General features: G+C 37.0%; 1 protein-coding gene across 2 annotated transcripts in view; it reads left to right on the top strand.

Moving 5' to 3' along the window:
- The window catches only part of LOC123778840 (phospholipid-transporting ATPase ABCA3-like), a 159,853-nt gene that overhangs the window by 125,859 nt on the left and 21,296 nt on the right, over positions 1-12,698 (top strand). For both annotated transcript variants that reach the window (XM_087866185.1, XM_087866175.1), the window contains 2 exons: positions 5,031-5,156; positions 5,411-5,605. In XM_087866185.1, the coding sequence (XP_087722311.1) occupies positions 5,031-5,156; positions 5,411-5,605 (321 nt within the window). The remainder of the gene's footprint in view (positions 1-5,030; positions 5,157-5,410; positions 5,606-12,698) is intronic.

The following is a 12,698-nucleotide window of genomic DNA, read 5'->3' as shown; positions in this document are numbered from 1 at the left end:
CCCAGCGTTCTGGGATCGAGCCCCACATCAGGCTCCTCCAATGGGAGCCTGCTTCTTCCTCTCCCACTCCCCCAGCTTGTGTTCCCTCTCTCTCTGGCTGTCTCTATCTCTGTCAAATAAATAAATAAAATCTTTAAAAAAAAAAAAAAAAGAAATACACCAGATTTCTGTATGTTGGTTTTGTATCCTGCAACTTTTCTGAATTCATGTATTTGTTCCAGTAATTTTTTTTTTTTGGTGGAGTCTTTCTACATTGTTTTCTACATTGAGGATCATGTTGTCTGAAAATAAAGAAAGTTTGACTTCTTCCTTGCTGATTTGGATGCCTTTTATGTTGTTGTTGTTGTTGTTTGGCTTCTTCCTTGTTGATTTGGATGACTTTTATGTTGTTGTTGTTGTTGTTGTTGTTGTTTGGCTTCTTCCTTACTGATTTGGATGACTTTTATGTTGTTGGTGTTGTTGGTGGTGGTGGTGTTGTTGTTGTTGTCGTCGTCATCTGATTGCCATGGCTAGGACTTCCAGTACTATGTTAAATAACAGTGATGAGAGTGGACATCCCTGTCTTGTTCCTGACCATAGAGGAAAAGCTCTCAGTTTCACCCCATTGAGGATGATATTGGCTGTGGATTTTTCATAGATGGCCTTTACTATGTTGAGGAATGTTCCCTATAATCCTACTTTGTTGAGAGCTTTTATCATGAATGAATGTTGTACTTTGTCAAATGCTTTTTCTGCATCCAGTGAAATGATCATATGGTTCTTAGCTCAGATCCCCCTGCAATGAAGAAGTTGTTGCCTCTAGGTTTTGGAAGTACTATCTTCAGACAACCTTCAATTGTCATTATCTTTATGGATTGCTTGATCTACAAAAAAATTCTTGTCTCACAAGGTGACACTTCTTCCCAGAAGGCCAGCATCCAATCACAGATATAAGAGTAAAATGTTTGGTGTTCTCAATGCCTCTCAAACAACTTCAAGGCTTCCCATGGGGTCAGCTGAAGATATCATTTGGCCTGTGTCACAGCTTGATTTCTCCCTCTGCCTACTCCTGATTCCTTCCTCTCCTTTACCCAGGTTTTGGTCCCAAGGGAACTCTACATGCAAGTTAGTTCAAGGAGAGTTCTAAGAAAGTATATAATAGGATGGTGTTTTAGGACTAGGTCATTCCCCACTCAGCTGTCAATGAGGTCCATTGTTACTGGTAGCAAAGGACACACAGATTTCCTCTGACACAAAGTAGTAGTCTAATTGTTAAAATTTTCACAAGTGCTGAATTGAACAATAGGTCAGGAGAATTCACTGATTGATGGTTATATCAAAGAATCAAGGGAGATAGCACTCATTAGAATGATGGAATTGTGAGACTATTGCTAAGCTCCTTGCTTTATAAAATAAAAGGCCTAGAGTTATTAGTAGGAGACTGAAAGCCAAGTGTGAAAGTGAAACAGCCTCCTTGGTCACATATAATGTAGCTCTTGTTTCCTTCAGTGGAAGGGCAGAGAAAAGTGAGGACTGGGATCAAGTTCCAGTGTTCAGATTTGATGAGCTCCAGGAAGGTCAAACTCTCAACCAAGGCAGATCTGCTATGCCAAGATCACAGCTCTTATTAGAAAAGAATGGGACCCTGATACATAGAATAGGGACATCTGAGTTAATGACCAAAAATCTTAAATTCCCAGATTCCCCGAACACTCTGAGTCTAACGAAGTGGCACCCCCCCTTCTCAGGTGAAGAAAATATGGAGGTCTCCCCTGCAAAATAGCATGTGCTCATTCACAGCTTTCATAATCTACCAAATACTCCCTCGTTAAGCAGTAGAACACAAAGACAGAAAATCAGTGAAGAACTGTAAGACACTATCTACCAACTAGATCTAGTTGACATTTATAGAATACACCCCATAATAAGAGTAGTGCACATGGAACTGTCACCCAAAATACACCATTCACAATTTTAAAAGAAATAATGCAGTGGTTTTTGATGATCATGAAATTTGACTATAAATGAGTAACAAATATAATGGGAAAGCCTCTATAAACATTGGGAAATTAAGCAACACACATCTCTGGAACCCATTCACAAAAGAGGAAATTGCAGAGGAAATTAGGAAACATTTTGAACTGAATGAAAATTAAAACAACATTTCAAAATTTGTGGGATGTGACTGAAGCAGTGTTTTAATGGAAATTTAAAGTAGTAAATGCTTATATTATTAATGAAAAAAGGTCCCAACTTATTTTATTTTTCCTTTCCTTTCCCTATGTTCATCTGTTTTGTTTCTTAAATTCCACATGCAAGTGAAATCATATGGTATTTGCCTTCCTGATTGACTTATTTCACTTAGCATAATACCTTCTGGTTCTTTCCACATCGTTGCAAATGGCAAGACTTCATCTTTTTAATGGCTGACTAATATTCCATTGTATATATATATACCACATCTTTATCCATTCATCTGCCGATGGACATCTGGGCTCCTTCCGTATTTTGACTATTGTGGACATTGCTGCTATAAACATTGGGGTGCAGGTGCCCCTTCAAATCACTCTTTGTATCCTTTGGATAAATACCTAGCAGTGCAATTGCTGGGTCATAGGGTAGCTCTATTTTTAAATTTTTGAGGAAGCTCCATACTGTCTTCCAGACTGGCTACAACAGTTTGCATTCCTCCCAACAGTGTAAGAGGGTTTCCCCTTTCTCTGCATCCTCGCCAACATCTATTGTTTCCAAGTTGTTAATTTTAGCCATTCTGAGAGGGAGTCAAACCATAAGAAATGCTGAACTCTAGGAAATAAACTGAGGATTGTTCGAGGGGAAGTGGTTGGGGGGAAGGGATAATTGGGTGATGGGCATTAAGGAGGGCACTTGATGTAATGAGCACTGGGTGTTATTTTTTTCTCTTCTTTATGATTTTCTTTTTTTTTTAATGATTTTTTATTATGTTAGTCACCATACAGTACATCCCCGGTTTCCGATATAAAGTTTGATGATTCATTAGTTGCGTATAACACCCATGAGCACTGGGTGTTATATGCAACTGATGAATCACTAAATTCTACCTCTGAAACTAAAAAAAAAAAAAAAAAGAAGAAGAAGAAGTCCCAGGTTTGTAATTGAAACTTCCACCTTAATAAATTAGGAAAAGAAGCAAGATACACTCAGAGCAGGCAAAAGTAGATAAAATAAAAGAAATAAAACTGAGGGGGCTCCTGGGTAGCACAGTCATTAGGCGTCTGCCTTCGGCTCAGGGCGTGATCCCGGCGTTCCGGGATCGAGTCCCACATCGGATTCCTCTGCTGGGAGCCTGCTTCTTCCTTTCCCACTCCCCCTGCTTGTGTTCCCTCTCGCTGGCTGTCTATCTCTGTCAAATAAATAAAAAATCTTTAAAAAAAAAAAAAAGAAAAAAAGAAAACTGAAAACAGAAAAGCAATTGAGAAAAATTAATTCAACCAAAAACTAATATTAAAAAAATGATTATAATTGATAACCTATAGCCAGAGTAACCATGAAATAGAAACATATTACCAATATGAGGGCAAATGAAGGGATATTACTATGGATACCACAGAAATTAAAATCCAGTCTATCTCATAAATTTGTCACCTTAGATGAAATAGAACAATTCCTAGAAAGACACACACTATCAAAACTCACTCAACAATAAAGAAACTAGTTTTATTTCAATTAAAGACATTATATGCATAGTGTAAAACCTCCAAAAAATAAAATACTAAGCCTGTATAAAAATACACTTATGAATTCTACCAAAAAATTAAAGAAATAGCATCAATTCTGCATTATTTCTTCCAAAAAGTAGGAGTGAGAACATTTTCCAATTCATTTTGTGAAACCATCATTATCCTAATACCAAAATGGAGAAATTGTAAGAAACCAATATCTCTCAAGAACACAGACACACAAATTCTCAAAAAAATATTCATAATAAAACCCAAGAATATATGGGAGGAATAATACACCATGAACAAGTGAGGTTTATTCCATGAATGTAAAGCTGATTTAATATTTGAAAATTAATATTACCCACAAGGTTAATAGTCTTAAGAAGAAAAACCACATATTCATACCAATTATTGCACAAAAAGCATTTGACAACATTCAACATCCATTTGTGGTTTTTCAAAAAACTGCTAACCAAGGAAAGAAAGGAAACATTTCAACCTGATAAGTGGCATCCACTTATATTGTCTACAGCAAACATAATGATGAAAGAGTGAATGTTTTCCCCCTAAGATCGAAAGCAGGGCAAGGATGTTCACTATTACTGCTCCTATACATCCAGTTTTAGACTGGAAAAGAAAAAAACAAAGCAGCTCTCTTCTCACTCTTCTAACTAGCATGTTTACTGAGCTAAATATATTCTCCTGCTCCATTTCTCCTTAATGAAGTATGAATAAATGAACACTTGATGCAAAAATAGACAATTCAAAAAAACAAAGTTGTGCTCAAACACTACAAATTACTATTCACAAAGCATGTCCTGTTGGTTCATTGCTACATATCTCTCACTGAGCTCCCACTGCTGATGGCAGCCTTCTTCCTTCCCCACCCTACTGTCACTCTTTCAATAAATCCTTATTTATTCTTCAAACACTAACTTCACTTATAGAGCATATTTCCTTCAAAAAAAGAAAGAATCATTCTTTTTTCTTAACTTGGATCTCATGGTGTCTTCAACATATTTTATTTGTAACAAATCACGCTGGACAACAATTAATAGTACCAGTGGGCTTTTGTTTTCCATGAAATGCCCATGTTATTGGCAAGAACATACTGCTTACTCACAGCTGTAGAAAAACTGGCTCTTGACTATAATTTCCAAATCTAAGCAAGTCAAGAATAAACTTGTGCATGAGAGTTCAGGAAATTGCTAGGAAGGCTCTTGGAAATTATGCAAACATTTTCTGACATCTTTGATATTACTTCCTAGAGTCAGCATTCAGAAGGTCACTCAGTTTAAACCAGATATCTAGAGTGTATTCTTATCTGTGATTCTTGTCTTAAAAATATAGTCTACAGTGTCCTGTCAAGCAATCAAGGACTATGAGGATGACGATGTAAAAAATGAAGAAAACATAGCCCTGACACTGCCTCCCAAGCTAAGGAATACTCCAGTGGTTCTGAAAGAACTTACAAAGGTAACGTCATTCAATAATCAACATTGCCCTGAACTGTAGCCCACCATCCCTGGCAAGAATTTATTGGTAGTATTACTAATCTATTGGAGTTCCATGGGATCTGTATGTATCTGGTAAAATAGAAGATTGAGAGTGGAAGAGTGAAACTGTCACAGGTACCAGTCTACAGGGGTTTGAGGTTATGGTTGTAGTGGACCCATAATCATTGCTCCAGTACACTGTGGGGTGGTTTTTTTTTTTTCTTATTTTTTCAGGTTTACTATAAGTGTCCAGTTGTAAAGGCCATAAGAAATATCTCTCTTGTAGTCCAGAAATCTGAGTGCTTTGGATTACTTGGATTAAATGGAGCTGGGAAAACCACTACATTCAAAATATTGACTGGAGAGGAGACCACAACGTCTGGAGCTGTGTTGATTGATGGCTTTAACATTACCAAAAAAATCAGAAAGGTATTTCTGTTACCAATCACTGAGTTGGTATCCTAAGGGAGGAGGCAACTGGGCAAGTGAGTGGGGGACATGAAAGGGAAGCTGAAAGCATATATATATACATATTCTTTTCTCAAAAGTGACAGAATCCGGGGACAGCAATAGACATGATAACATATTGAGTTTGGGAAAAGGCAAATATTCTTTCTGTTTGAAACAAAGTAGGAGTATCTTTAATGGGCCAAACTAGAAACAGGAAGAGCAGTTATTTCACTTAAACTGCTATGACAGAGTTAAGATTTTGGTATGAAACAATTACTAGAAAAAGTAGTTGTGAGAGATATTAAGAAAGTCAAATTGACAGGGTTTGGACTCTGTTTGGATGTGGGTTATAAGGAAAACAAATGATCTTAAAATATGGCCCAGGTTTCTATCATGAGCCAGTGAATAGGTGAAAGTTCCACTTACCAATATAGTAACACAGGAATTGAGTGTGTTTGAAAGAGGATACGTTGAGTGTAATATACCTGTGACACATCCAAATGAGAGAACAGCCCACAGGCAGTTGGAATCTGTGTATTGATATAGAGATATAAGTTTGGGTTTCATCGAAATACAAGTGAAATTTGCACTGGATAGATAAGTTAATCTATAGGGAGTATGTATAATAATGAGAAGAGAGATAGGGGTTGAATCCTGAGGACTACCATCATTTCTAAAATGTATAGAGAAAGAATAACTGAAGAAAATATTGGGCAGGATTTGTGAGATAGGAGGAAAATCTGGATAAAGTTTTATTGCACAATATACGTGAAAAGAAAATGTCAAGAAGGAAATGAAACGGGCGCCTGGATGGCTCAGTCATTAAGCGTCTGCCTTCGGCTCAGGTCATGATCCCAGCGTTCTGGGATCGAGCCACGCATCATCCCTCCCTGCTCCCTTAACTTTATAAGGGACCTCCACACTGATTTCCAAAGTGGCTGTACCAACTCTGCTTCTCCCTCTCCCACTCCCCCGCTTTTGTTCCCTCTCTTGCTGCCTCTATTTCTGTCAAATAAATAAATAAAATCTTAAAAAAAAAAAAAAGAACTGAAACAGAAATGGCAGGCAAGATAGACCTGAATAGTATACATTGGACATCACTGAAACCTGAAGCAGTGGGTTGACACACAGGTAAGGATAGGGAAATAATGAATGTAGATAAAACATAGAAGAAAGGCAGCTGTCAGACAAAAGAGGAAAAAGAGTTACACCCAGACTTTTAGGAAATAACAAAGAATCATAATTTCTAGTAACTAGCAACTAGAGCATGTTTATATAAATGGGGGGGCAAAGCAGTAAGAAGTTTAAAATATATAGCAACAGCTCTGAGGAACATAAGAAGTAGGAAGATCGGTAGGAGAAGGAAGAGAAGAATGAAGGAGGGGCAAACAGAAGGGGGAATGAACCATGAGAGACCATGGACTCTGGGAAACAAACTGAGGGCTTTAGAGGGGAGGGTGGTGGGAGATTGGGATAGGCCGGTGATGGGTATTAAGGAGGGCACGTATTGCATGGTGCACTGGGTGTTATATGCAAATAATGAATCATGGAACATTACATCAAAAACTAAGGATATACTGTATGGTGACTAACATAACATAATAAAAAATTATTATAAAAATATTTTTTAAATTAAAATTTAATTAACATACAATGTATTGGTTTCAGAGGTACAAGTCTATGATCATCAGTCTTATATTATACCCAGCGTTCATTACATCACATGCCCTCCTTAATGTCCATCACCCAGTTACTCCATCCCTCCATCCTCCTCTCCTCCAGCAACCCTCAGTGTGTTTCCTATGATTAAGAGTCTCTTATGGCTTGTCTCCCTCTCTGGTTTTGTCTTGTTTTATTTTTTTCCTCTCTTCCCCTATGGTCCTCTGTTTTGTTTCTTAAATTCCACGTATCAGTGAGATCATATGGTAATTGTCTTTCTCTGATTGACTTATTTAGCTTAGCATAATACCCTCTAGTTCCATCCATATCATTGCAAATGGCAAGATTTCATTTTTTTGGATGGCTGCGTAATATTCCATTGTATATATTTATATATACCACATCTTTATCCATTCATTTGCTAGGAGAGTAGCTTTCCTACCCTCCAGTTCCATCCATATTGATGCAAATGGTGGATATTCATCCTTTCTGATGGCTGAGTAATATTCCATTGTGTATATGTATCACATCTTCTTTATCCTTTCATCTGTTGAAGGGCATCTCAGCTCCTTCCACAATTTAGCTATTGTGGACAATGCTGCTATGAACATTGGGGTGCATATGGCCCTTCTCTTCACTACTTCTGTGTCTTTGAGGTAAATACCCAGTAGTGCAATTGCTGGATCACAGGATAGCTCAATTTTTAACTTTATAAGGGACCTCCACACTGATTTCCAAAGTGGCTGTACCAACTTGAATTCCCACCAACAGTCTAAGAGGGATCCCCTTTCTCCACATCCTCTCCAACATTTGTTGTTTCTTGCCTTGTCTATTTTTGCCATTCTAACTGGCATAAGGTGGTATCTCAAGGTGGTTTTGATTTGAATTTCCCTGATGGCTAATGATTTTGAACATTTTTTTCATGTGTCTGTTAGCCATTTGTATGTCTTCATTGGAAAAGTGTCTGTTCATATCTTCTGCCCATTTTTTGATTTGTTTATTTGTTTCTCGTGTATTGAGTTTGAGAAGTTCTTTGTAGATCTTGGATACCAGTCCTTTATCTGTAGTGTCATTTGCAAATATCTTCTCCCATTCCATGGGCTGCCTCTTTGTTTTTTGCTGTTTCCTTGGCTGTGAAGAAGCTTTTTATCTTGATGAAGTCCCACAAGTTCATTTTATCTTTTGTTTCTCTTGCCTTTGGAGAGGTGTCATGAAAAAGGTTGCTTTGGCCGATGTCGTAGAGGTTGCTGCCTATGTTGTCCTCCAGGATTTTGATGGATTCCTGTCTCACATCGAGGTCTTTCATCCATTTGGAGTTTATCTTTGTGTATGGTGTGATAGAGTGGTCAAATTTCATTCTTTTGCATGTAGCTGTCCAATTTTCCCAGCACCATTTATTGAAGAGACTGTCTTTTTTCCACTGGATGTTTTTTCCTGCTTTGTCAAAGATTAGTTGCCCAAAGAGCCGAGGGTCCATTTCTGGGTTCTCTATTCTGTTCCGTTTTTCTGTGTGTCTGTTTAGTAAATTTTAAAAATATTTTTAAAAATAAAAAAATAAATCAACCTTGCATCCCAGCAAAAAAATCTCATTTGCTCAAAATATATAATCTTTTTGATGTGATGTTGAATTTGATTTGCTGGCGTTTTATTGAGGATTTGCATCTATGTTTATCAGAGATATTGGCCTATAGTTCCTTTTTTTTTTTTTCTTTTAGTGTTTTTTTGTGGCTTTGGTCTCAGGGTGAGGCTGGCCTCATTAAAATGGGTTTCAAAGTGTTCCTTCCTCTTGAATTTTTTAGAGAAATTTAGGAATCATTAGTACTAACTCTTTGAATGTTTGTTAGAATTCAGCCATGAAGCCATCAAGTCCTGGGCTTTTCTTCATTGGGAAGATTTTGATTACTATTTTAATCCCCTTATTTATTAGGTCTGTTTGGGCTTTCTATTTCTTCTTAATTCAGTCTTGGCAAGTGTATTTTCCTAGGAATCTATCCTTTTTTCTAGGTTATCCAATTTGTACACATATATTTGGTCCTGATAGTCCCTTATGATCATTGTTGTATCCGAAGTACCCTTTCTAATATCTCTGCTTTCATTTCTGATTTTATTTATGTGTCTTTTCTCTTTTTTCTTAGTCTTACTGATTTTGTTTATTGTTTCAAAACTAACTTTTAGTTTTATTTATTTTTTCTATTGTTTTTCATTTCTCCAGATCTTTATTATTTTTTACTTCTGCTAACTTTAGGTTTCATTTCTTTTTCTAATTCCTTCAGGTATAAAGTTAGGGTGTTTATTTGTGATCTCTTTTCTTTTTAAATATAGGTGTTCATTACTTTAATGTTTTTCTTAGTAATGCTTTGCTGTATCCTATAAGTTTTGGTGAGTTGTTTTTAATTTTCCTTAGTCTCAAGATATATTTTAAATTCCCTTTTCATTTTATCTTTCACCCAGTGATCATTCATGAGTGTGTTGTTTAGTTACCACATGTTTGTGAATTTTCCTGTTTTGTTGTTGTTACAGATTTCTAGTTTAATTCCATATGGTCAGAAAAGATACATGGTATGATTTCAATCTTCTCAAATTTATTAAGACTTTTTTTGTGACCTAATATGTGGATCTATCCTGGAGAATATTCTTGTGGGGCGCCTGGGTGGCACAGCGGTTAAGTGTCTGCCTTCAGCTCGGCATGATCCCAGCGTTCTGGGATCGAGCCCCACATCAGGCTCCTCCTCTGGGAGCCTGCTTCTTCCTCTCCCACTGCCCCTGCTTGTGTTCCCTCTTTCGCTGGCTGTCTCTATCTCTGTCGAATAAATAAATAAAATCTTTAAAAAAAAAAAAAAAGAATATTCTATGTGCACATAACAAGAATGTATGTTCTTCTGCTGTTGAGTGGAAAGTTCTGTATGTGTCTGTTAGGTCCATTTGGTCTATAATGTTGTTCAAGTCTACTGTTTCTTTGTTGATTTTCTGTCTATAAGTTCTATCCGGTATTAAAGGTGGGGTATTGAAATCTCTTACTATTATTCTATTGCTGTCAATTCTTCCTTTGGACCTGTTAAAATTTGTTTTAATACCTAGGTATTCTGATGTTGGGTGCATGTATATTTACAATTGTTATATATTCCTGTTGATTTGACCCTTTTTCCATTATGTAATGACCTTCCATGTCTCTAGAGATAGTTTTTGCTTTATTTTTTTAAAGATTTTTTTCATGAGGGGCGCCTGGGTGGCTCAGTCGTTAAGCGTCTGCCTTCGGCTCAGGGCGTGATCCTGGAGTTCTGGAATCGAGCCCCACATCAGGCTCCTCCACTGGGAGCCTGCTTCTTCCTCTCCCAGTCCCCCTGCCTGTGCTCCCTCTCTCGCTGGCTGTCTCTCTCTAATAAATAAATTTTAAAAATCTTTAAAAAAAAAGATTTTTTTTCATGAAACTATTCTTTTTTTTACTGTTACGTTAGTCACCATACAGTACTTCATTAGTTTTTGATGTAGTTTTTTTATTATGTTCAGTTAGCCAACATATAGTACATCATTAGTTTTTGATGTAGTGTTCAGTGATTCATTAGTTGCATATAACACCCAATGCTTTAGCTTTAGAGTTTACTTTGTCTGATTAGTATTATCATTCCTGCTATATTTTGGTTACCATTTGCATGGAATATCTTTTTTCATCTCTTCACATCCAGCCTATGTATGTCTTTGAATCTAATATGAGTTTATTGTGGATAACAACAGTTGGATTCTGGTTGTTTATGCATTCAACTACTCTGTCTTTTTACTGGGGACTTGGTCCATTTACATTTAAAATGATTATTGTTAGATGATTTACTATTGCCACTTTGTAAACTTATCTGTCGGTTTTGTAGTTATTTTGTCCCTCTTTTCTTCTCTTGCTGTTTTCCAAAGTGTTTTGTTGTTGTTGTTCTTGTTGTTGTTGTTGTTATGCATTGATAGGCTCTGACTCCTTTCTCTTTATGTGTGTAACTTCTATTGCTATTTTCTCTGTGACAACTTGCACAGAACTCTTAAATTTCAGGGTGCCTGGGTGGTTCAGTCAGTTCAGCATCTAATTCTTGGCTTCAGCTCAGGTCATGATCTCATGGATTGTGAGATGGAGTCCTATGTGGGGCTCCCCAGTCAACGGGGAGTATGCTTGGAGATTCTCTCCCTCTGCCCTTCCCCCCATGTTCTCTCTCTCTCTTTCTCTCTCTCTCTCTCTCTCCCACACACACACACACACACACACACACACACGCACACACATAAATAAATAAATCTTTTTAAAAAAAGAACTGTTAACTTTCTTTTTCTTATTTAAATTCAATTTAATTAACATATAGTGTACTATTAGTTTGAGACATAAAATTTAGTGTTCATCAGTTGCATATAACACCCAGCGCTCATTCCATGAAGTGTCCTGCTTAATGCCCATCACCCAGTTACCCCATCCCTCCACCCACCTCCCATCCAGCAACCCTCAGTTAATGTTTCCTATAGTTAAGAGTCTCTTATGGTTTGTCTCCCACTCTGTTTTTATCTTATTTTATCTTTCCTTCCCTTCCCCTATGTTCATCCATTTTGTCTCTTAAATTCCACATAAGAGTGAAATCATATTTGTCTTTCTCTGACTGACTTATTTCACTTAGCATAATACACTCTAGTTCCATCCACGTCATTGCAAATGGCAAGATTTCATTCTTTTTGATGGCTGAGTAATATTCCATTGTATGTCTGTGTGTGTGTGTATACACACATCATATCTTCTTTACCCATTCATCTGTCAATGAACATCTGGGCTCTTTCATAGATAAGCTATTGTGGACATTGCTGCTATAAAAATTGGGCTGCAGGTGCCCCTTCAAATCACTATGTTTGTATCCTTTGGATAAATAGTGCAATTGCTGGGTTGTAGGGTAGCTCTTTTTTAAACTTTTTTGAGGAACCTCCATACTGTTTTCCAGACTGGCTGCACCAGCTTCCATTCCCACAAACCATGTAAGAGGGTTCCCCTTTTTCCATATCCTTGCCAACATCTGTTGTTGCCTGAGTTGTTAATTTTAGCCATTGTGACTGGTGTGAGGTGGTATCTCATTGTGGCTTTGATTTGTATTTTCCTATTGTGGAGTGAAGTATAGCATTTTTTCATCTGTCTGTTAGCCATTTGTATGTTTTCTTTGGAAAAATGTCTATTCATGTCTTCTCATTTCTTGACTGGATTTTGGGTTTTTTTGGGTGTTGAGTTTGATAAGTTCTTTATAGATTTTGGATACTAGCCCTTTATCTGATAAGACATTTGCAAATATCTTCTCCTGTTCCATAGGTTGCCTTTTAGTTTTGTTGACTATTTCTTTTGCTGTGCAAAAGCTTTATAACCTGATAAAGTCCCAAAATTTCATTTTTGCTTTTGTTTCCCTTG

This window comes from Ursus americanus, chromosome 2 (assembly GCF_024610735.1).
Source record: "Ursus americanus isolate L20-20 chromosome 2, mUrsAme1.1.p, whole genome shotgun sequence".
Taxonomy (NCBI): Eukaryota; Metazoa; Chordata; class Mammalia; order Carnivora; family Ursidae; genus Ursus; species Ursus americanus.
The sequence above is the reverse complement of the archived record's forward strand: the minus strand, read 5'-3'. Positions and strand labels throughout refer to the sequence as shown.